The sequence below is a fragment of the Stigmatopora nigra genome, chromosome 19 (assembly GCF_051989575.1).
Source record: "Stigmatopora nigra isolate UIUO_SnigA chromosome 19, RoL_Snig_1.1, whole genome shotgun sequence".
Classification (NCBI taxonomy): Eukaryota; Metazoa; Chordata; class Actinopteri; order Syngnathiformes; family Syngnathidae; genus Stigmatopora; species Stigmatopora nigra.
In genome coordinates this window covers 7,153,775-7,177,876 of record NC_135526.1, presented here as the reverse complement: position 1 = coordinate 7,177,876, position 24,102 = coordinate 7,153,775, and the positions used below count along the sequence as shown (strand labels likewise).

Sequence of the window (24,102 nt, the reverse complement as noted above, 5' to 3'; positions counted from 1 at the left end):
ACCTCCCATTATTTCTCACACAGGCCAGGCAGCTGAGACACACCACAAATGAGTCATCAAATGCACAGCGACATCGTATGGGCCTAAAATATTGGGCTTCTTTATTTAAGAGCAAAATGACAATGTATAACCTATAATTGTTTCCACTATAAACAGAAATGGGATTCTTCCATAAGAATACCCTTGTCCAAAATGTCTTGCCCAAATAAAACAAGATTATATATCTTGATTTGTGATTTTTTTAAGAGGAAGTTTTGTTGGTGTACTTTCTCTTTTTGTCCTGTTTTCCAAAGTCAGCTAATTCGAGAATGAAAATGACCAAATTCAAGTAAAATGAATTGAAAAATGTTAGATGTCTGTGTTCAAATTATATTTTAAATAAATCTTAAAAGAACCATGCAGCAAAAATAGGAGCAATGTGTTCAATATTTTATTAATTGCTTTGCTCAGATAAATAGATACTCCATATACTATGCTCCAGTTACAGAAATTATGTGTTTTAAAATCAAGGTGACATGCTACGTGTGTCAATAGATTATACATTACTCCAGGGACATTTATATTGGTAAAAATTGTGAAATATGGGTTCCTGTTGTATCGTTTTCCTAACGTTAGGGGGGGCTACTTTCACACACTGTACAATCTTTTTTTGCAATCAAGATCTTTCATAGACTTTTTCCTTACTTAACATTTAGGAAGGCAAATAGTTTAAAACAAGGACCAGTCTTTTGAGGTAACTGGGCTGTTTGACTCTTGTGTCTTTCTATGTGAGACAAAGCACATCCTTCCATGAGATTGGCCGGCCTGGTTAGTTAGAGTGGTCATCCCAATCAATGTGATGTGCAGGAGGCTGCAAATAAATATGGGCATTGTTGGAAAGACTCTGCAGAATATAAAATATGCACTGTAGATATATCTAATATATCATTCTATTGTCTGACCGCTCAATGCCAACTGCCATTGACCTTGGACTCCTCACTTCACAGGTGACACATTAATAATACTTTAGTGGTAAATTAATGATCAAATTGTATCTGACATTAATCCGAGTTAGCAGGAATCTGATACTTAGGCATTGTGCAGTGCTGCGTGTAACCCTTCTGCTCTGCTATTCCCTTATTCGCTGCTCTAAATGACTGTGTGATTAGCATATTCAATTGTTGACAGAACTCAAGTTAAGGCCTTAACTGCTTCTGCGGCAAGTTGAAGCTTGTACTTGGAGCTGTGTTATTGTTTACATTAAATGGCCCGTGACAGTAGCTTCACCAGTTACAGCCAATGACAGTTCCGGCATATGGAAAACAGATGCTACTAAAAGTTTGGCATTGCATATTCTGCATTTTTGACTGAACTAACAGGGTTGGGGTGGAGGAAAGCAATGGTGGGGCCTGGTCCCTCAAAGGACCTTGTACCCAACACATGGAAATGTTTATATACTCCTATTGTTGTACCCTTATATTCACATCACTGCCAAAAAGAGTCCTTGGAAGATTTTTTCACAAGATGTTAAATGCAGGCGGCCCAGGGGGACGAGTGGTTAGCACGTCAGTCTCACAGTTCTGAGGTCAAGTGTTCAATCCCAGGTGGGTCTTCACTATGTTGAGTTTTCATGTTCTCCTGGGCTTGTGTGGGTTTTGTCTGGGTACACCAGTTACCTCCCACATCCCAAGAACATAGAGGATAGTCCAATTGAACACTGTAAATCCCCCTGTGTATCTGTGTGAGCATGAATGGTTCTCTTTCTGCTACGATTGGCTAGCCACCAATTCAGGGTGTCCCCTGCCCGGTGCCTATAGTTAGCAGGGATATGCACCTGCACCCTCCGTGCATAAGTGGTTCCGAAAATGAATGAATTGATGTTAAAAGTGGGAAAAACTTGCATTGTTTCAATTTAAAGAGCAAGGTTTTGTGCATGGGTAACATCTGCTGCCAACCAGCGTCACAGCACCTCAGTGCGTGTGCGTGCGTGCGTGCTTGCGTGCGCGTGGCCACAGTGGGGATGAGCACACCATCCAGGCGGCATGGTGGAGGTCAACGAACAAAACAGACGTCCCCCCACAAAACGGCATCTATGTTTTCCGACTTTGTGGTCTTGCAAAGCCAAATTTCATCCGCTTTTATGATTGATTTTGATACTTGTCAGGGCTTGTCGTGTGCGCGTGTGCGTGTGTGCCGAGCTGTGGACAAGTGCGCCTTTCAGAGCACTGTTGCTCTCTTGCAAGCCGAGCTGGAGATGCTCCTCTGAATTCCACGAGAAGAAAGGTAGGCTATGTTTTCTGGTGACTTCCTATTCGGTGCATGCTTCACCCATCTTCATCCTCACCGTCATTATCCGAGCAAGAGTGTCCTCTGCGGGGTGCTCGGCAATGCGGCTCGTCGCACTAGTTTTTGGGGGGAATTTGGTCACACAGTCGCTCAGTGACATTGCATTTAAAAAAAGAGGGTCACCAGCACACGCGTGTGCCTTCCCAAATGTAGTTAAATCATGCCTTCTAGAGGACACATTTGAACTCCATGCCTAGAATATGAATCATGCATGCTGTGATAAAAATATGATGGTTCTGCTGCACAAGCCAGATAAGAGGTTAAACATATTTTACTCCATTAATATCCAATATAGCCCGTGCTTTGGAATTAAATAGCAGAGTTCTCAAATGGGTGTTGGTATATTCTTATATATAAAAATAAATAAACATATTGAGCATATCTGACAAGCCATTGTGCATTGAAAACTGCATAGCATTGTATTTCTGCAGTTCAATCCGTAAACTCGCCAATTATGAGTTGTACAAGAAAAACTGTTGACACTACAAAAGATAAGCTGTTCTCCTCGGGTGCGTCGCCCTGATTAAAGTATACTGAACAAGAGCCTGGTGAATTTGTGTAGGAAAACGACAGCTTATTAAAAAGAATAAGGTGTCAAAGTATTTCAATTGTCTTTTCAAGTAGGAACTTTGGAAAGGGGGCTGCACCTGTAAAGTTTCCTGAAAAAGACATTTTTCTATTTAGTTATACAGTGCTACTCTGAATAAAGTGGGAGAGAAAGGGGTACACACTCAAAAGTGGCAAAGAAAATGTATAAAAGAAAAAATGTCTTCACAAGAACAGTCAAAAAATAGCTCACTATATAATAAATTGCGTGTAGGCTTGTTGTTTTGTATTCTCCATACTCTTGTTCTTAGTTCATTGTTATTTAAAGTGCTCCGAAATGCACATGCGCGCCATTTCTGACTCTTGCAGAAAATGTCATGAATCAGGGTGACTTGCCACATGAGCAAAGGTTTTATTAGAGACTAAACTTTAGACTTATTGGTTACACTAAACTCTAGACTGCACCTTACACAAGTGCATTTTTCTTAACCAGTTTGTCAGGCTTTGTGAGCGTTAAACAGGAATACACTCTATTCTGCTATTCTAAAGAACACTAGATATAGCAGCACTTTTGAGACAAGTTTGCTTAAACACTGTCGCAACTGAACAATTTATCAACCCCGTGACACTTTGATTTGGACGTGACGCGCTTACTGTATTTTTTATCGCTGCTTGCCGCGCCACACCACCTGCTCGCCGTCCTCCCCCTTCCACTGACGGTGTCATGTTTTCCTTTCTTACTGTGCAGGTTAGACACTCAGTCACTAGAGGGTCACTAGTACACCAACCAGTCTCCTTCTGGGCTGCCGGAGACATCTTTCTGCCGGCACTGATCCAAACAAGACGGGACAGCAATCTGCCAAGGGGATGTGATTGTGTTTGCACGATTCTGAACGCCTGTGGTATACTAGCTCTTCCTCTACCCATAAAGATGTGGGGTTGCTTATGTGTGTGTCACCGTTGAAGAGGTAGTCCAGTGTGTGTAAGCGGGCTATGAGCGCAAGCTGCCTTTGGATGCTGAGTTGACCGACGGGAGCTGAATCGGAGGCTGACTGAGGAGTCGCCATGGGGCTCGGACAGTCCAGCAAGTCTCCTGTCAAGGGTGACACCGACGAGGGTGAGTGTCAACTTGCTGAAAACTTGTAGTGCAAATGATAAGAAAAAGTAATGCTATGCTGTGCTCCTTCAAAAGTTGAAGTGAACCAGACTTTGATGTGAAAGATGTTTCATCTTATATATTAGAAGACTTCTTTTGGGGAATTGATATAATGAGATGATTTCTTTTGGCACTTTCATTTCATTCTGGTTAAAACTATTAAAGAAGACATATGGCTTCAGCACAGCATGGCTTATCCATGCACACTGAATGACATAAAGGCCAATAGTTGTTTTTTTTTAATGCGGATTTGATGCTCGATCTTCTGGACCCGTTGTGTCACATTAAGGATGATATCAACATGCCGTTAAAGCCTCTGGGTTTGGTATTTGAGTTGTATTCAGAGGATAACAACTCAAGGCCCGTGATGACACTATTATGTTAAACAACAATTGTATATGTTTGAAATATATGGACAGGAATATATACTTAAAATAAGCATACAGGATAACCCTTAAGAGATATGATGATTTGCTCGTGAAGGCAAATTCTCTCCTGGACAAAGCATCCAAACATGTGGAGAATGTTTACACTGCTACTATTTACAAACAGTTTGAAGTAGTTTACGCTTTTCTGTATCCAGTATTTCTGTCCTCCCAAGCCTTGTCTTGATCCCCTTTCTTTTGATTCTCTCATCTTGTGAAGTCGCAGTGCTACAGGATACATTCCGAGAATGTTTTTCTAGCTTGCATCTGGGCACAATCAACCAATGCTAAGGCCCCATTAATTGATCCCAACAAAGCCATGTGCATGACGGGGACTTTGTCAGGACATGTCCTTGCTCTCCTTTGAGGATGACTTCTTTATTCCCAGTGCTCTACACAAGGCAACTGTGCTTAAAATGCTTGTTTACTGTTGATCGTGCCTTATTCACTTTGCTCAGTCACATGGGCCCATGGCCTTTGTTGCTGTTGTTGAAGCCACAATGTGAGGGTTGATGTTTGCTTTGGGCTTTTTAAAGGGTTCATGAAGTTCTGGTTGTGTTTGACAAATGACACTGCATATCAACCCATTTTTTATCCTGGTTTTCCTCAATAGGAATAGTTTTGAAAATGGTGCAATTATGCATATTAACTGGAAAGCAGTTGACTTTTTTGGACAATAACCTATGGGATTGTTATTATAAAGCTGGATGTCTTTACCTATGATGACTCAAACATCTTTGAGTTTAGTGTTAATAGTGAAATATGCTCTATTATAAGGGAGTACTTGCATACAAAAAGATTTTTTTTTACTTTTTGTGACAGCTTGTCAGACCGAGTGCAATTTTTCTCATTCCAATGGTTCATTCATATTCAAATAGACAAGAATACAAGCTCCTCATGTACAGCCATCCAAGTGCCAATTACAGTTATGTATATAGCAGTAATTTTACGCTCTGATACTCCTGAGTTGTTCCTTATAGTTCTTCATAGTGTATGAATCAGTTACCCGGAACAATCTCAGAGTCTGTACTCACTTCCACTTGCATGCACGGGCTCAGCTGTCTCTTGCAAAAGCCATCAAGCGGAGAATCTCCAAGTGGCTCAATGGGAAAAGGTGAATGGTAATGTGGACACGTGACCATAGATAGTAATTGTAAATCGGGCCTCTTGTGGATTCTATTAAATTGAGGACAATCTCTAAAATGGAATAGAACAAGAAGAGTAAGTCATATTTGGTGAATTGGTCAAAATATTGACAGTTAAAGTATGTTTGTACTGTGGGTGTACGTATAAGAGCTTGGTCAGATGAGTACGTCAGGCAATTCTCAGAGGAAATGCAAAGACTGGAAAATCTCATTCTCTTTGTTGTCATGGTAACCAGAAACAAACAGCCCATCCAAATGGCAGGACTTGCTGTCGGTCAATGATGGAGAGTGGCTTTTGTGTGTATGTGTGTGAGTCAGATTAGCATTGGTCCAAAGAACACATTAAATCTTAAAAGGAGAAACAAAGTTTAGCATTGATGGCCATAATATGTCAAATTATCTGCTGAAAGAATCTAAATTTGCAATGATGGACAATCCGAAATACATTTCTACTGGGATGCAATTGATCAAAACCTCATTTTTCCCTTTATATTTCAGATCTTTTGGTTAAATATGACATTAAAAGCACATTACATTCTTCATTAAATTAACTCCAGTCCTTTTCTCATCTTTTCACACAGTCAATTTTGACCACTTCCAGATCCTCAGAGCAATTGGAAAAGGAAGCTTTGGAAAGGTAAGGTTATTTGCAATTTTAATTTAGCACTCTTGCTCGGCTGGCCACCAATTCAGGGTGTCCCTATAGTTAAAATATTTTTTATATCATTCAAAATTTTAAACTCCAAAAGGGATACAAATGTTCAATGTGTCCAATTTCACCTCAATTTCTACATTTAATCTTGTACAATGTAGTTGCAGTCCTAAAGCACTTATCACAGGCATGCAATTTTCTGTACTGAGCAATTTTAGGCATGCCAAAGCAAAAATCTGTATTTTGTCATAAACAATTCCAGCGCCCATCCAGCGTTATTTACAGTCCGGAAAAAGCACTTCTTTTTCATATGTCCGAGACCATCCCGCTGATTAGTGCTCCATTGTAGACGGTAATAATTCACGTCAACTTTTTCAGCGCGTGCAATGACTTACAACAATGGGAGTGCATAGGCCAACTGTACACAGCATCAACATTCTGTCTGACGGCAGATAAGCAGTCTAATCACGGTACATGGCAAGCTGCTCAATGGGGGGAGTGATGTGATCAGGGTCTGGCTGATTAACTGTGCCAGCTGCTCTACAGAAGACACTCTTAAATAGCAGATAGCAGTAATCACCGTCTTATTGACGCCTGAAGCACAACCGCATGTCTCCGTTACCGCCGTAGTCTCCTTGTCAAAAGACACTAAGACCCCTGATGTGTCATGTCTTTAATGAATTTCCAAGCCAGGTCTTGCCGAACAGGCTTCCCTTGAATTTATTTTTAGACTGATATAATATTAGGAAAAAGTTCTCAATAGACAGAAAGGAATTGCAAATCAGTTTTTTTGTCAATTGTCACAGGTAAAATATAGTCTGCCGAGATCTCACCACATTCTGACAGTAAGGAAAATATCGGGAGTCCTTGGGTTACGATTGAGTTCCATTGCGATGTTGACAATGTATTCCGAGTTTTCACGTAAAACTAGATAAGCAGAAACTAGGTGGAGGAGACTCAATGGTGCACAAGGCACCAATGTTGTCAGGTCGAAACGCCCAAAGTCAACCACATTGTAACCGAAAACTCCATCTGCCCACCCCACCCAACACTCTGATTCAGGAAGTAGTCTTTGGAAGGAAAACCTTTCAGTAAAACCTATAGATTGGTTGCACTGTTGATTTCTCCATGAGGCATACTGTGCTTTTGACTAGATCAACTTTACTCTTTACTAAAACTGTTATTATTCCTTGCAAACCAAAAAAGCTCTGTATTTGAAGTGAACTCCAACCAAAGAAGTGTATATGCTGCAGCACAAGCCAGTGCAGGAGAAACTCAGTATTCAGCTCAGGGAGACAGAGGAACAATACCGAGGGATGGGTTGAAGACAATCACGAGCTACATATCCAAAGAGGTGGCACCAAAGAGGAGTATTTTAGCAAGAGCAAACTAACTGAAGCCGTTTTTCAATAGTAACACATTCACACGTGTGCCCTTCTATTTTGTCTCATAAAACAACACCGTCAGGCATTTGGGCAAACAGCCAGAGAGCCTAAAATGTGACAGATTTAATTTCTATGTCATCATTGGTAGATTATTTGCAATTAAGGTGTTACCCTATTCCCAGGTTTGCATTGTGCAGAAGAAAGACACTAAGAAAATGTACGCCATGAAGTACATGAACAAGCTAAAATGTGTCGAGCGTAACGAAGTGAGGAATGTCTTGAAAGAGCTGCAGATCATGCAGAACCTGGAGCATCCATTCTTGGTGAACATATGGTAAACCCCTTCATTTTTCTACTGGTGTTTTTGTTTTTTTTCTTGTGGTGTCTTTATTCGCCCTATTAAGTTTCACAAATGCATACATGAATACTGCATATGGAAAGAGAAAACACACCATGAGCACTCTTGTCATTGATTTCCACTTCCACTGCCTCTCGTTGTAACCACAACAGCCATTTAAAGGCTGTTGTAGCAACACTGTCCATCAACGCAATCGCAAAAGAGGAAAATGACCCATTAAAAGGCCGTCTCACAGTGAGTCATGAACACCCACAATCCCCTGTGCGGATCATCCGTCCCTTTGAAGAAGCTGAAAGCAAAAAATATATTGCCTGCTTTGCTTACTCATCTCAGGCTTCTTCAACTTTTTGCATCTCATTTGCCTTATACTTTGTTCGGGAAATTCTATGAGACAGCCTACTCACATTTTGAATCATCAGAATTAGACTACTTTAAGCAACTTAATCATCAAAATTTCAGCGTGACAACTGGGCAGCAAGAATCCTCATTATAATAATGAATCCCCCCAATTTAAAGGTGCTTGATATGTGTGCCCTGCAAGCTTTTCAGTCTGAAAACCTTCATTAATTCTTGATAAGCACGCCTTCTCTCCCACACTCTTCTATGACCTCGAGAATCAGAGGTGGGAAGAGCTGCTGGCAGGGCTGAATAAAAATGAATAACCTCTGCAATCCTTTGTAGTCTATTTATTTCAAATATGCATACACTTTTTATGCTTATTCCTCTTTTAGATTCAATGCTTAGGAACAAACTTAGCTCTCAAGTTAGTCTATAGCTGTCAAAAGCAATAGTCTAAGAAAGGTACGACCTGAAGACGACTTTGAAAGAAACACAACCAAGCATCTCACTGGTAAAAAAAATAAAATAAAAGTCAGCAGAGAGCGATAGCAAAAGATAGGATGGGATTGGAAAGGACGGACGTGGCTACAGACACGGGGCGATGTACTGATTTTGCAGACAAACAATGACAGCGCAGGCTTTCTGGCATGTTGCGTCGGGCATGGAGGGGGTGGCAGAGTCTGGAAGTGAATGTTTTTGGCAGTGGAAAATCCACCCCTGGGAGGGGTAGTTTCCCCGGGAGATGTGCTTGGGTCAGCAGCTTCCCTGCTCATCCACTCCCTCTGTTGTGTTGAGCTGGCACATGTTTGTCCTGAGTTAAGTATTCAAGGTTAAAGACCGAGAATTTATTTGAATTCATCATGAAAAAAGGGAACAAATCCCAACAATTTCATCCTTTTCTATTGCATAACACATCACATACTTTGTTCAAAATGTTCGCTCTCAAATTTGCCAGATAATATATTTCAGATATTCCTGCTTCCGTAATAAAAAGCAAAATGGAAAATCAAGAAATGCATCAGACATATCCTTCTGTCCAACCGTCTAGTAAACGTGTGACTCAGCTAATTTGCAACAGCTTCTTCATATCATTGAGTTTGGCATCCCAATATTTGTTGCCATCATAGACTGTGCAGCCAATGTCAACCGGAATCAGTTGCAATTGCTAATTTAATATGTGTGAAGGGAAAAAATCAATAATTAATCAGGCTGGCATTGATTAGAATTGAAAAATATGGTGACAGCTCACTGGCGTTGGCAGCTAAATGCTTTTGGCTTCATGATCCAGCAGGCCGGCAGTATCGTCCCTAATATTAACTAATCTTTAACCCAATAACCTTGTTAAATAACATATTTGTCATTATATAAATATTAACTGTAGAACAACCTGATTCAAGAGTCTTATTTCACTCAAATTGTATTTGTTTCGTCATGAGAGAGTCGCCTTTTCAATTATTTTTGCTAGTCATCCTGAGCGAGCGTATTTATTTTCACATCTGAATGAGAAACTTTACTTGTCTGACCTCTGACCTTTTTATGAATCCTTTATTCTTTTATTTTTCTAAAGATCATTTCACAGACAAACACACTATTGTACAGTGACAGCGCACAAGTGGCACAGGTCATACTGCACTACAATGAAAAGCTTAAATTGCCTCAGGTGAAACTCTGTTTTGTACCAGCAAGTCTTTTACAACTGACAATCTTTGTAATCCTCTGTACGTCTTTACTCTCAGAAAATAGGAATGTCTTAAACAATGAGACTTGACAAAAGATTTCCACATGAAATAGACATACCACAATGCCTGAAAATGTTCAAAGTTCACAATGTAATAAGCCATCCATAAGTAATAAATTTTTATAGATCAATTGTACATATGCCAATTGATAAAGAATATTAATTACATTAGCACCTACCTCTGTGAATATGAGCTTAGGCAAGAAAAAAAAGAAAATACATTCTGTACTGAGGTACCCACATATAAATCAAATATTTTCATATTTCTGCAGAATATAGCATCATTTTTTCCATAATTAATCCATTACTGAATATCATGTAGTTGAAAATATAAGTTATACAAGCCAAATAGAATGACTGGAGTTTGCTTCGGATAAATATCGATCATTTCAACAATTTTAAATTCCAATTTGCCTTTTGATCACTGAAACATTCAAGTTCCAAATATACTTCCTAAGATTATTTCATTTCCTACTTTGGGATTGACAGTAATGTTGAGAGAAAATGTCAGGCCCTGTGCAGCATTTCTATTAAATTTGATAGGGAGGAAAGGAGTCTCTTGTAAGGACATTATTCTGTGAGCTACTGTGAGACTTCCATTACCGAAGTTGCCTGTGGTGTCTCAGCCTCTCTAAAAGCTCCATGCAGGATGTGTCTCCCTCAGGATTGGCTGCCTGGAGGCCACAAAGTGGTCACATTCAAACACATGTGAGTGGAGAGAGACACAACAAGACAGCCAGCAGAACAGGGACAGCAAGAGAGATAGTTTCCTTGGTGCCGGGAAGACGTTCAAAAGTGCTTTTCCTCACTCACTGAATGTTGCTCAGTGAACAAAAAAAGGCAACAAGCTGCTAATGGATCTCTAAGAACATGATGTTTTTACTTTTTGTATGTCCTTTTATCCACTCCATTTTTTTCACCACTCATTCCATTCAAGTAGTATTGTAGCTGATGGTGAAAAAGAATGTGTGTAAAAATGTATATATATGCATATAGTATTCATCATTGTTTTACCAAAAGGATATTTTAGAGAAGTAATGAAATATATATTGTAAATAAAGATACATTTGTATTCGTGTGATAGCTCTGACTCATTATAACCTTGACAAAATTCAATGAAAGGTATTCACATTGCATATATAAGTGTCAGTGGATGAGAGATGGAAACAGACAACATGATAATTATAATAATATATAATAATTGTATATATAATAATTAGGTGCGGGGGCCCGGCGGCTGAGTGATTAGCACGTCAGCCTCACAGTTCTATAGCCTTCTCTAAATGTATTTTTGAGGAGATATTGAAACCTGACAAATGTAAGCAAAATGACATGTTTATAAATGAGGCCTTGCTTAAGTTTTAGTAGGAAACTAAAAAAAAAATTGTGTGACTAGTATTTTACTTGGCAGCATTATTTTTTTTATGTACAGGGTGTGGTGTATAGTGAAATATTAAGTTGTCGTTTTAATAACTGGTTTTCAGTATTGCAATACGCAATATTCTTTTGTCATGTCTTTTGTTTTGCAAAAGAAACCGCAAAGGCAGTGTATGTATCCTCTTTCCAACCTTGCCAGATATACTTTCTGTCCTGTTAGATCAGTCAGATGTTAAGTGGTCTCAGCAGTATCTGAGCCCTAACAAACAATTTGGAGTCAGCTCGATCAATCACCAGCCATGCAGAAGAATCACCTTTAGAACTTTCAGTGTTAAAATACAACAACACCACCCGACTGTCTAAATGGACGCTTATGTCTGAATGAGGCTATTTCTAGTTACAGACACGGTGGGATAAATATTGCATTTCCCCACCTACACAAAAATTCTGCACTCTATAATGAATCATCTAAAATATGCAATTCATAGCACCCAACAAATGGTTTAGAATTGGTAGTGTATCAAGTCATGAAACCATTTGAATTTGAATTAAATTTTAATGTTTGTTTTTGTACATTTTGCACAGAACATTAAAAAAAACTTACGTAATAGATTTTAGGACAGTAGGTGTTTTTTGTTTACTCCGGGTCTAAGATGATGCATGATTTGAGTACACCAACTTCATTTTGCGTGAATATGTGCATTAGTGTATATTTGAATAATAGTTATTGATTGGCACCAGTCAGTGTGAAATCCTATCAGCTTGATCCGGCTCCAGCTCATTTACGACTCTAATGAGGATATACGCAAAGTCTAAACGAATTGATGGATTATGACAGTACTTGAACTAACTGCTCATCCAGCAATATGTTGGCCAATACAGCAAAAATGTTTAAAATGTCAATGTAAGTATGAAATCCCTTGATTTTTGATGCCTTATATACATAAGTATACATTCTGTTGAATACCTTTGGTATTTAAAGCTAGATTGTCGCATTGCTTGGTCATTGCTGACTTCTAACCTATCTTCCACTTAAACAGGTATTCCTTCCAGGATGAGGAGGACATGTTCATGGTGGTGGATTTGCTTCTCGGAGGAGATCTGCGCTATCACCTGCAGCAGAATGTCCATTTCTCAGAGAGCACGGTCAAACTATACATCTGCGAACTGGCCTTGGCTCTGGGTTACCTCCGCTCCAAACACATCATACACAGGTTGATGTTGCTTCCTATCTTCTCCCCATATTCCATTTATATGATAATTACTTATTTGCTTCTCAATACATTATTCCAATAATCACAAAATATATAAAAATGTAAATGAGCTCTTCAATAGCTTACCTATGGATAGCAGAGTAAAAAAATATGCAGCCCATTCTGAATATAACATCATCTCATGTTTTGAGATATTTTTAGTAGGTGGGGTAAGGCAAGACAAGAGAATTAATTAACATCTAATATCATTATTTAACGTTTTCTCTCACTTATTTGGATGGAGTTTTGTCCAAAATCTGATTTTAAAGTCACTTTCTATAGTATTTCATAACATCATTAAGTAGTATGTTTAATTCTTCTATATCATTGCCTCCACTGCATTTTCCACTTGCCTCCCATCTTCTGTGTTATTTAGCCATAAAAAGACTGCTTTGGCAATGTGTAGAAAGGTTAAAATAGCATAACGCAAAAAGCTCTACCCGACATAAATGTTATCCTTTGGCTGCAGACTGTGGTTACTATAAAATATGCAAGATAAAGGCTTATTTAATTCGTAAAATGCAGGTTAAGTGCTTTTTAAGCAGGTCGTGCCACATGTCGACTACTGCGGAATTCTACCGGGGGAACAAAAAGTCCTGAAATCCTCGACTACGCTCGGGACAATTAATCCTCCATTTAAAATGTGTTTATTCTGTCTACTGGCAATCACACCAGACAGAAAACACTATTACCATTTAAGTTAAGGTAACACTATATTACCAGTTAGATTACAGCTTGCCTTTTGGTGCAAGTAATTGTGAAAGTTGGGACTCATGCTGCAGATGTATGCATATTTTATTGTGTTCAAAACCTAAAGTAATCAGCTTTCTGTAACCAAGCTAAAATTATCTCCTGACCATATACTGGAGCTCAATTTCTGCATCCTCCTTGACATTTAGCAACTGAGTGTCAGGACAGAATTATCTTCACAGTGTAAAGCCTCAAACGCTAATCAATCATCAGTGGATGTGACTGATGGTAAACATCACGGTAATTTCTAACCAGAATTACATTAACTGATGATTGACAAGATATCAAGACCAAATTGGTGTTCTTGAACATCAGCCAGAGTGAGAGGAGATTTAAAATGAAACGAATTATTAAGTTGCAAATTGATTCGGCCCAATCGAGTACGTTTTATATTTATAAGTATTTATTGAAGTGATCTTTTCTATTTTACTACCGTAGAGGACAGGCGTGCCAGCTGATGCAGTGATAGAATCAACATCTCCTCAATCTGCATTCATTAGTTTTAAATGAGATGAGACTCTCATCTCATTTCTATGGAAATTGAAATGAAACCTTTCGGCAGATGAGGACATGCTGACTTGGGAGTACATGTTCCATAAAGAATAGCTTCAAGGCAATACTCCATTTTACATTTTGCCTCTAGAATTTCAGATAGTGGCTGACTAAAAAATGAAAAAAAAGATAATATAGTTCTGTTTTAAACTACTTTGTTACTGTCAAACTTCGCTCCACACTTAACCTTAATTGTTTCTGATAACCATGTCCTCTAACCCTATTTTTGAAGTATGTCATTAGTGTTCATTTACAGAAATACTGGAAATACTAAACATATCCTATAACTAATAATAGTGAAGTAAATTTAGCCAATAAATATATGGATGCTATAACACAATCTGGACTATTAAAAAGCCACTTATTATTGTGCTTGATAATCATTCACAGTATTTTAGAAAGTTTTAACAGCTGCATCATTTATAGCAGTCTTTGTTATACCAAAAAGATGTAGACGTTGGGCCTCTGTTTTCTATCGTGAAAGGCCTACCTAATTTCCAAATGAACGTTCAAGCTGTGGTTCTTAGATGAGTAGGCAAGCTCCGATATCAGCCAAGGATCATATGACCAGGTACCGGTTTCAGTTAGCCCTCTCCTGCTGATAGGAAGCTGTAATGAGGTCATTAGATCTTACTAATAGCTTGTAGAAACAGTCAAGCTTGAGAAAAGCAACTTAGATCAGATTGCACCAACCAAGCCATGCACTACTGACATTACTCAAAGACATCCGCATTTTTCCTTTTTAATGAATCTTATCTCATATTGGACTTCTGTGTTTTTTTCAATAAATAAATCAACCAGTTGCTTTGCTTGAATCAAAAATAATTACTACAGCATCATTGCTTAATGTTTAATTTGCTATTTTATGTCCTACTCTCAGCCCTTTTGGGGGGGGGGGGGGTTCTCCTTATCCCTCGACTTAATGTCAACCTGGCCTCTTTCACGAGTGAAAAAAGGCTTGCTTTTCCTTTGTGGGTCTCCCTTTGCCTGTGTCTGTCACTTCCCTACCGACAGCCTCTGAGGCAAATGTCATCTAATTAAGGCTTACATGACCGACCTTTCTCACCCTCCCACCTGTGCACACGCACCACTTGATCTGCCAGAGCAAGCGTGAGCTCAGCACCGCACTCCTCACGTCTGCCACAGGGACATAAGCGCAAAACCCAACTCTGCATGGCTTTTGATATGCTAAATACCACAGACTTCCTGCAGGGCAGCTAACTGTAATGAGGGGAAGCACAATGAGGCAGCTTCTATAAAAGTGATCTTTACATTCGTCCGAATAAACGAGAAACTTCACCTAGTTGAGATTCAGGATCATATATAAAAAAAAATATTGTCTTTTTATTCATTACAAATGTACCCCATTAACTTAACCGGACACACTGTTCATATGTTTATTAAAATAGGAAATTTATATCGTATTATTATTATTTACAACTTAAGAGAACAATGGTTGTAAGTTTTCTTATTCTAATGTTGTGTTTCTCTCTTTAGAGACATCAAACCTGACAATATACTACTGGATGAACATGGTAAGATGCATACCATATATTGATTATTATTAGACAGGTAGAGTAAAAAAAAATCATCTCAAACTACTACCTATTAAACTAAAATGACATACGGCCACCCTCAATATTGGAAAGTATCTGCCAAGTCAAACTTGAATGATAAAAATGAGAAATTGATGAATGACATTGAAGCAAATGTTCCACTGGAGCTAATATAAGTGTTTTTATCTTGGAGAAATAGGCAGAAGTTAAAATTTTGCCATTCCAATAATCATTGGCATGTAATATATGTAATATAATTCACGTAGAATCTCTTAATTCAACAGGTCACGTCCATCTAACAGATTTCAACATTGCAGCCATTGTGAAAGAAGACCTTAAGGCCACATCCATCGCTGGGACCAAACCCTACATGGGTAATTGTCATGGGTGTGGGCATAAACAAATCAGAAATGAGGGATGATAGAATGCAGGAAACAATAAATGGCAGACAAGGACGGCAGGACAACAGATGCAAACTAGAGATTGGCAAAAAAAAAATGAAACCTAATCAACCTCTTCTTAATGATTGTAGCTCCAGAGCTGTTCCAGAGCTTTGAAGGCTCCCATCCTGGTTACTCCTTTTCAGTGGATTGGTGGTCTTTGGGCATCACAGCTTATGAACTACTGAGAGGACAGGTAACAAAAAACTTTTATTAGTCTCATCCTCATCAAATTACTGTCAGCCTTGGCCCTGTGGAGGTTATTATCACAGCAAATAATAAATATGAAAACCCAGTGAAGTGCGCCTGAACAGTCTCTCGTCTCCATAAAACAGAAAGGATGAAGCTCTAATTGAATTTTACATTTTGGCTGACCTTACCGGCAAATATGCTTGACGATTTTAGTCACGCCATTAGACAGATGGCTCTGGGGTTATATATGGAAATATACTCAAGAATAATTCGAGGGCTGTGTAATTGAAATTGATTTTCTCAAACGGGATTCATCATTTTCCTTTTGCTGTTCTCATTTGGAGGACGTTAATTTAAAATGCCATGAAAATAAACATGGTGACCCTCATTTCTTAGAACACCCTCATTTTTCTCCATGGATTATACTTAAGATGTAAAAGATCAACTTTATGGGTCAGACACTGGTAGGCATAAATTGCTACTGTGTTATAAAAAAAGGAGGGAGGGAAAGAAACCAGCAACGAAGAAAAAAATCAATTACAAATCCATCTTTTCCTTGGTCAATTGAAAAATCGCTTAGTCCCTCTTTGTTGTATCATTTGTCCTTTTGGGGGCGAAAATGAAAAGAACCAGAGGGAGAAAGAACAGCAAGAGGCTGATTGCTTTTAAGACACCTACTTTGTCATAGAAACTTCCACTGACAGTTAAACGTGAGCATTTATGAGATGTTCTACCGTCTTCTCATCGGCTTTCAGAGACCGTATGTGATGAGGTCCAGCACTCCAGCCAATGAAATCCTTCACACGTTCCACAAGGTGCACCTGAGTTTCCCAGCGGCCTGGTCCTCAGAGATGAAGTCACTTCTCAGAAAGGTTTATCACACTCGATATATCACACTGGCACGCTACACAAATCTATAAATGCCATTAAACATGAAGGACAATCGGTCATCTTTAACTGATTGGCTTTTAGACAGTTTTTTTTTGGAAAGTTTATACCTTAAATTTCTATTGAGGCCATTGTCTTCCCTGTAAATCTTTGATTATGGAGCAAATTATGAATTTGCATGAAAATATTGCTATTTAAATATAAATGAACATCTGTAGTTTGAAAGAGTTTTCCAAGCGAGACAATCCTTTGCATTTTTCAGATTGACACAAAATTTACTCCATTGTTTCTTTAGTTAATCCAACTAGTACTCTCCCTTTAAAGTAGATGGGCAAAGACAAAAGGGATGCCAAGTGTTTATAAAAGAAGTGTTTGGACTCCATTACTCTTGTTTCGATTAAGCCTTCCACAAATCCTTGTCAGCTGTTACAGTCCAATGTGTGTGTATGTGGGCTTAGTTTTGGCAGCCATCCACTGCAGTCTAACTGTTGCATTGATGCGTGCGCTGACTTCATGCACCTCATTGGCATTCTGACCGCGTGAAAGTGTGTGTGGCGCTCTGCTTGCGTGCATGTGAGACAGAAAGCGACTAAGAGTGTGTGTGAGAGGCTGATGTAAAGGCAATGCAAGAGATGAATTCCACGCCTATTATACGTTACTATTACCCTTCACACTTACCAACCTTAAGAGTTTTGTTCAACCCCCATTTACTCACTATATTATAGCTGTTTTTCTCTCTCTTTTGGCCACTCGCTTGTTATCAACCTCCACTTCTACTCCCTCCAACACACACCTATTTTGCAGCTATATCCTCATTCTTAGACAGATCATGTCTTGTTAAGGTCTGTGTCTCCCCTGCATACTCATCACGGCTTTTTTTTTAACCTAACTTGGATATTTTTGTCTTTTTCAGTTGCTGTCCATAGACGTCCTGAAGCGCATTTCTTGTCTAGCAGAGCTGCAAGATCTTGATTACATGTCGGACGTCAGCTGGGACACGGTGCTTGGCAAACAGATTCCGCCAGGCTTTATTCCCAATGTGAGCATGACAATTCAACTGACATAAGACGCTATTTGAGGAAAAATAAGATCAATCTGGGTAAAATAAAGAGTATTTTACTATCTCTTTTTTTTCACATTGTACATATGATGACACTGTCTTCCATTTTTCACGATGTGCAAGACAAAGCTTCTTTACTCCAATGATGAATCTAATGTGAGAGTCAGTTAGAACCTCATTTTGATCTGGTTAATCTTGAAAATCAGCCTTTTATTTATTATTTAATGACTTCCTGCTCATGATTACTCTTGTATTTGTAACGTGAATTTTTGCAGAAGCGTCGACTGAACTGTGATCCTACATTTGAGTTGGAGGAGATGATCCTGGAGTCCAAACCACTTCACAAAAAAAAGAAAAGGCTTGCTAGAAAGACCAAGGATCAGGGTTCTGATGGGTCACCACAGGTAATGTTAAATTATAAGCAGAATCAAACTTGTATTAGTACTAATCGTATTTTAGTTTAATTGACGGCACCCTAAAAAAGTTTGGTTGTCTGTCTTCAAATTGTAAATACGGACTTCCAGGACACTCCATCACCCTCCCAACCTGTCTACCTGACTTGGCAAGGCAAATAACATGAGCACTTTGTCCTTTTTCCATTTTCCTCACAGTCTTTAACGCTCATAAATCAGTTGCACTCCTCTGGGTGTTTATACAAAACAGAGACTAGAACTGAAAGGTTAATTTGATTGTCCACCGGTGCACTCGTACATCTACACATCGAACACACTTTAATGTAAGTGAAGGACATTAGATTAGAAACGTGAGTGATTTAATCCAATGCAGTTTGTTGACTCATGTGGAGTGAACCACTGTTATTGGAAAAGACCTAAAGTGAGCTTTTTGATTGTGCCTCACATTTTATCATCTGAAGTGTTAAAAAGCTTGCAGCTATGCTAAAGTAGTACAATGCAAAATGTAGTCATTCATGTTTCAAGTAGTCCTTTGGTTTAAATATCCCTGGACAAAGTGCTGGAGGCTATAAAAAAAAACAAAAAAAACAAAAAACATGACTCACCCGCTACCGAAAGAAAACAATGTTCGGATTTTATGTAGCTCGGATGAAGTGATGGATCATTTATGCCTTTATTTATTGTCTTACTGGGTAAAATGCAATACTTGGCTTTATTCTACCGAGATTCTTGTGACAAATGCATCTAGAGAAAGCTATGAAAAGACTCAACGTCATATTGTGTGTTTGAGCAATAGATTTTGAGCTTGATAACTGGGGCGTAACAGATCAATATTAAATGAAGAAATCTAGCTGTCCTCATCCTCATCTCTTACTGCTTCCTTCACTTTACCCCGAGAGCCTCTCTGTATTCTTTTTGCATATTTAGATTTCCTCTTCTGTCCTCCTTTGTCCCTCCCTCTGCAATGCTGTCTGCATGTCATTGTCACTCCCTTCTACACCGCAAGTGACCTCTTTTTTTTATTTCCCCCCTATTGCACAGCCTTATACCACCGACCTCATAATGTAGGAGTGGATTAGCCTGATGGAAACTCTTTGAGATAGTGCAGATATTTTTGATTCATTTACTGCACTCGCACACACTCTTGAGATCTGAAGCGTGAAATGAGAAAACAGAACTTATTGACATTTATTTGAAGCTCATAGTTTGAGCAGCCTTCACGTTGGCACATCAAACCTAGTCAAGGACGTTGAAAAAAAATGTCCCCGTCGGGCTCTTATCCAGCCAAGCACTCCCCAATGTTTGATCTACCAATTTGAACGATGAGCTGTTGACTCCTTTGCCGGTGATTAAATGAGTTCTATTGTTTTTTGCTGATGCCAAAAAGTCATCACGTGATTTCATGCCAAAAGGAAAACATAGAGGTTAAAAAAACAACAACAAAAAGTAGCACTCAAGAGTATATTTCAAACAAATATCCTAGTCATGGCACATACTGTACATTTGTGTACAAATTACACATTATAAGTGGTAAGAAAACATCTTTGATCGTTGAGGTTGCCATTTCTTTAAAATATGGACTATTTTAATATGCTTTACTTGTGCCAAGTGAGAGTAAAGAGGAAGAAGTAGTGGCCCAAAGTACAAGGTCATAATAGCAGAGGGTGGCACTGGAATGATGCTGTAATTAGCAAGACATCATCTAAAGTGTCATAAAAAGCATATTATCACACAGTTAAAGCCGTATATGCTTGGCTAATATAGAACAGACATCCACTGATGCATGTATAATGTCTTCTAGCCAAGAGCAGGATTTTCCAGATATTGAGAGAATGATCTATTGTGTCACTCTTTTGTGATTTGATTAACTTATAGTTGGCAGATATTACTCCTCCCTGGGTGGCTTATGTTTCCCAAATCCTCCACAATCTTTTTTGTCATTACTTGGCTTTTCAGACGCTGTGGATGCATTATTAAATGAAATAAATGTTAGGAGTAGAACTGGGGACTGTTGGGGATGTCACTAAAAATAGGTCCAATTTGCAGCTTTTGTTGTTTTGATGTTTTTGGTTCATTTGGTACAAAGTTTTTAACATGCTGAATTATAAGTCTGTCCACTTTTGGAAACTCATCATACTTAGTATATGTTTGTCTACTACACTATGTATGTATAAATTTTTTTGTTTGTTTGTCTATGAAACCAATTAGTTCCAGCTCTTTCGATTTGTCATTAAAATATTGCAAAGATCATTGGAAAGTAGCCCTCTCTGCTGGAAAGCCATAGCAGGGAGTCGCGCACTTCTCATTGATGAGGGCACCATGCAGTTGGTGATCAATCATTTCCGGTTGCAAAGGAGGCTAAAGGATAACCACTCATCTCTTAATCAATGGATCATGGTTAACATAAAATGCACATATGTGGCCAAATCATAGAATGATAAAAAGTTGCTCTATGGAGACTTATATCTAATTCAGTGCTGAGTCCTGACCACATAGAATACTTGTTTGAAAGGATGGAAAATTACATAACATGAACATGACTTTTTAGCAATGACAATATAAAAGGTATTGTGTGCAGCATAACTCTGAATTTCACAGTAGACTATGAAGTTAACTTGGGTTGGAGTGGCACTGTGATCTCTCCTTGACATAGTAATGAAGCACCTGCGCTATTGTCGCAGCTCCCCGGGAGATTGAGAACACAGCAGAATTTTCTGTCTTGATGAAGTGGACCACATATGCACCGGGAGGCGCTGGTCACAGTGGAGCACAGGCGTCCTCTAAAAAAATCTCAGTGTTCTGTTAACTTTATCCAAGGGGCCGAAAGTGACTGTGTGCTGCGTAGCATGGAAAGAACAAAAAATAAAGATATTGTGGTGCATTTATAAGTACATATGCTTTTCAGGACTAGATAATGTTGATGTGAAATACAGTTTATCAGTTTTTATGTTTGTCTTTTCTCCAGAATGGTCAGTTGCAGCAACGTTTGGATAATGTGCAAAGAGACTTTATTATCTTCAACAGAGAAAAGTAAGACATTTTTTCATTCTGATCATAAATATAGCAGAAAATAAGAATGTCATAACATAGTCAGCGGCTTTTCAGTATGACTCATGATTTTTCTTTGTTGTATTTGTTGTTGTTGAACAGGTCAAAGAAAACGATTGTCAATTCAGACTCAACTGAACTATCCACAAGTAACAAAAACAAAGCGATAGAGGACGGTCAGAACAATAATGTGGAAACTGTCAACTTTTTATCAGGATAAGACAGCCAGGTTCTGTATCCCCTCCACCTCCCACCCCCTCAAACTGTCCTTTTATCTCTCAACATGGCTTTTAGAGTAGATCAGCACTAACAGTATAGCATTCCCCAATGATGTAGGTGGGCTGCTACGTTGCATCAACGAACAGAGCAAAGACATGATGACTACTTCATGAGAAAAGCTGTTTCTAAGGATGTTTTTATGTCTGAAGAACCTTGAGGAGACATGACTCACACTTGCTACTTTTCACCAGAAGAGACAATTTCATACACATGAAGCAAAAGACAGGACATTCAGTTGAGATCTAGTTTATCTATACCCAACTTTGTCAAGAATGGTGGTTCATCTTTGTGCAAATAGTCGATGTTTTCCTTTGAATGTTTGTTTCAAAGCTTTGCTGGTCTTAACTTTGGAATCTTGCTGATTTGGATTAAAATGCAACACAACATAATGTAGGTTACAATGTCTGCTTTTGTGGTACACTTCATTTTTAACTTCTATGTCAGAGCAAGTATACCATTCCTTTTTAATATGCAAATGTGGTAAATGTAGCAATGGTTGTTTGCACTGGTTAATTTTGTGAGAGGAAGATGTAAATTGTCAGACAGCATTGCAGAGGGACAAACAGTAATAGTAAAGGATTTTTTTTTTTATTTTATTTTGGCATCTCTACCAGTCTACTAGTCTGTCACTGCCCAGAATAAATAGCTTACCCTTTTCTAATAACCCTCAACTGTAGTGTGCCAAAAAAAGTTGGATGAATGGATTTTTTTGGCACCTTTCCCACTTTTGACTATAGAAATGAAAGAGCCACTAGTATAAAAACAATCAATTTGACAATGTTCTTCAATTTTTTTTAAATATTAAGTCCTTCCTGATATGCTTGATTTGTGTGGGATTATCTCCAAAAGATTGGTAATGTTATATAGATTGTAAAAGACAGAATCACAATTATTAATTCCTGTTGTTATACGTTGCTCTGTCAGATACTTGTACTGTATGTTTTACATTTTTAGAATTATCCACTAAAAAAAAGGAGGGTGTAGTGTTTGGACCTGCTTTTCTTGTGTAGTTGTTATTTATTGTTAATGTAAATTTAAACATCCTTCCTGTATTTAAGTTGAAATACTGTGTTATATAGTCTAATGAAGCTAAATCTAGGATAAAGGAAAAAAAGGTAGCAGACCTGTGAATATCAAGATGGACGTTTTGTTGTCACTTAGTTGTTCCTTCCACTCTGTCTATTAATGTGTGCCTTAAATAAGAACTAAAATTTCCTTTTGAACCAATCTGACTCCGTCATTTACCTTTATTGGATCCAAAATCATTGTTTGTGCTGCGGTTCATGTTTGGGTCATTTTTGTATGTGGTTTATTGTGTGTTGTGTTTGTGATTACCTGATTTCACCTATCGCCTCATTGTGCATCCTTCCATCCACCAATCAGCTGTCTCTCAACTCACCCACTTGCTCCCGATTGTCTCATTTACACGTCTGTGTGTTGTTCATTCTTTTTTTGTGTTATTTTTTCTTTTAAATGTGTGTTACTGTGCTCCTGCTTTTTTAGTTATTGTTTTTATATAAACATGGTTTTTCATTGGAGTTTTAGCATGTTGTGTGTTGTGGTTTGTAGTGCAGTAGAAGGCAATACAATAAAACACTGTTTGTAAGCTTTAAAAAATATGGCAGGAAATATATACAAGCTTTTGTGCTTTCAAAATAATATTGAAACTCATTTTTAACGACAAATGTATACATATTTTTAATATTGTAACAAGGGAGAGGGAGAATATTTTTTTATGTGTTAGTAGCCTCCCCTACTGGCATGATATAGTATTTTATTCCTTCATATGCACTAAAGTAGTGGGTTCACCCCTTTGTATTGACCTTTCTTCATTTGTGTGAGCTGGAGCCAATTCCAATTTGCTCCATTTTATAGACAAATAACCCTTCAATGGCTGTGGTAAATAACATTAGGCATCTCAAGAAATATTGTTGTTGATGTTTTGTTTTCTCAGCTTTGCGGCCAGGGATGCTAGGCAAATAATTCACTCTAAATCAAGAGGCCCACATCATTCGCTTCTGCTCTTCATTAATCATCCAAACTTGTGTGAGTGTCTCAACTAGTCATTGATTGTTGCCTCACTCTATTTATTCATCAAATGGCCGTAAACAAAAAGGCCACCCATAGTTATGAGGGCAATGTTTTTTTCTTGACTTGTATCGTGCGATCAAGTATTTTTAAAGGAAAAGTATCCCACCACATACAAAAACAAATACATACTTAAA

At 38.4% G+C, this 24,102-nt stretch overlaps 1 protein-coding gene across 2 annotated transcripts; it reads left to right on the top strand.

Moving 5' to 3' along the window:
- The first annotated feature begins 1,988 nt into the window (after positions 1-1,988).
- Positions 1,989-23,104, top strand: stk32a (serine/threonine kinase 32A). Of its 2 annotated transcripts, XM_077739904.1 has the most exons (14): positions 1,989-2,262; positions 3,620-3,988; positions 6,179-6,234; positions 7,817-7,968; positions 12,487-12,660; positions 15,499-15,536; positions 15,842-15,931; positions 16,090-16,193; positions 16,945-17,061; positions 17,991-18,116; positions 18,413-18,541; positions 21,516-21,580; positions 21,701-21,827; positions 21,935-23,104. In XM_077739904.1, the coding sequence occupies exons 2-13, from the start codon at positions 3,937-3,939 to the stop codon at positions 21,816-21,818; spliced, it is 1,221 nt and encodes a 406-aa protein (XP_077596030.1). In that variant the 5' UTR covers positions 1,989-2,262; positions 3,620-3,936; the 3' UTR covers positions 21,819-21,827; positions 21,935-23,104. The 2 variants fall into 2 exon arrangements, with proteins under 2 accessions (XP_077596030.1, XP_077596029.1); XM_077739903.1 differs by having other exon boundaries at positions 21,701-23,104.
- The last annotated feature ends 998 nt before the right edge of the window (positions 23,105-24,102 follow it).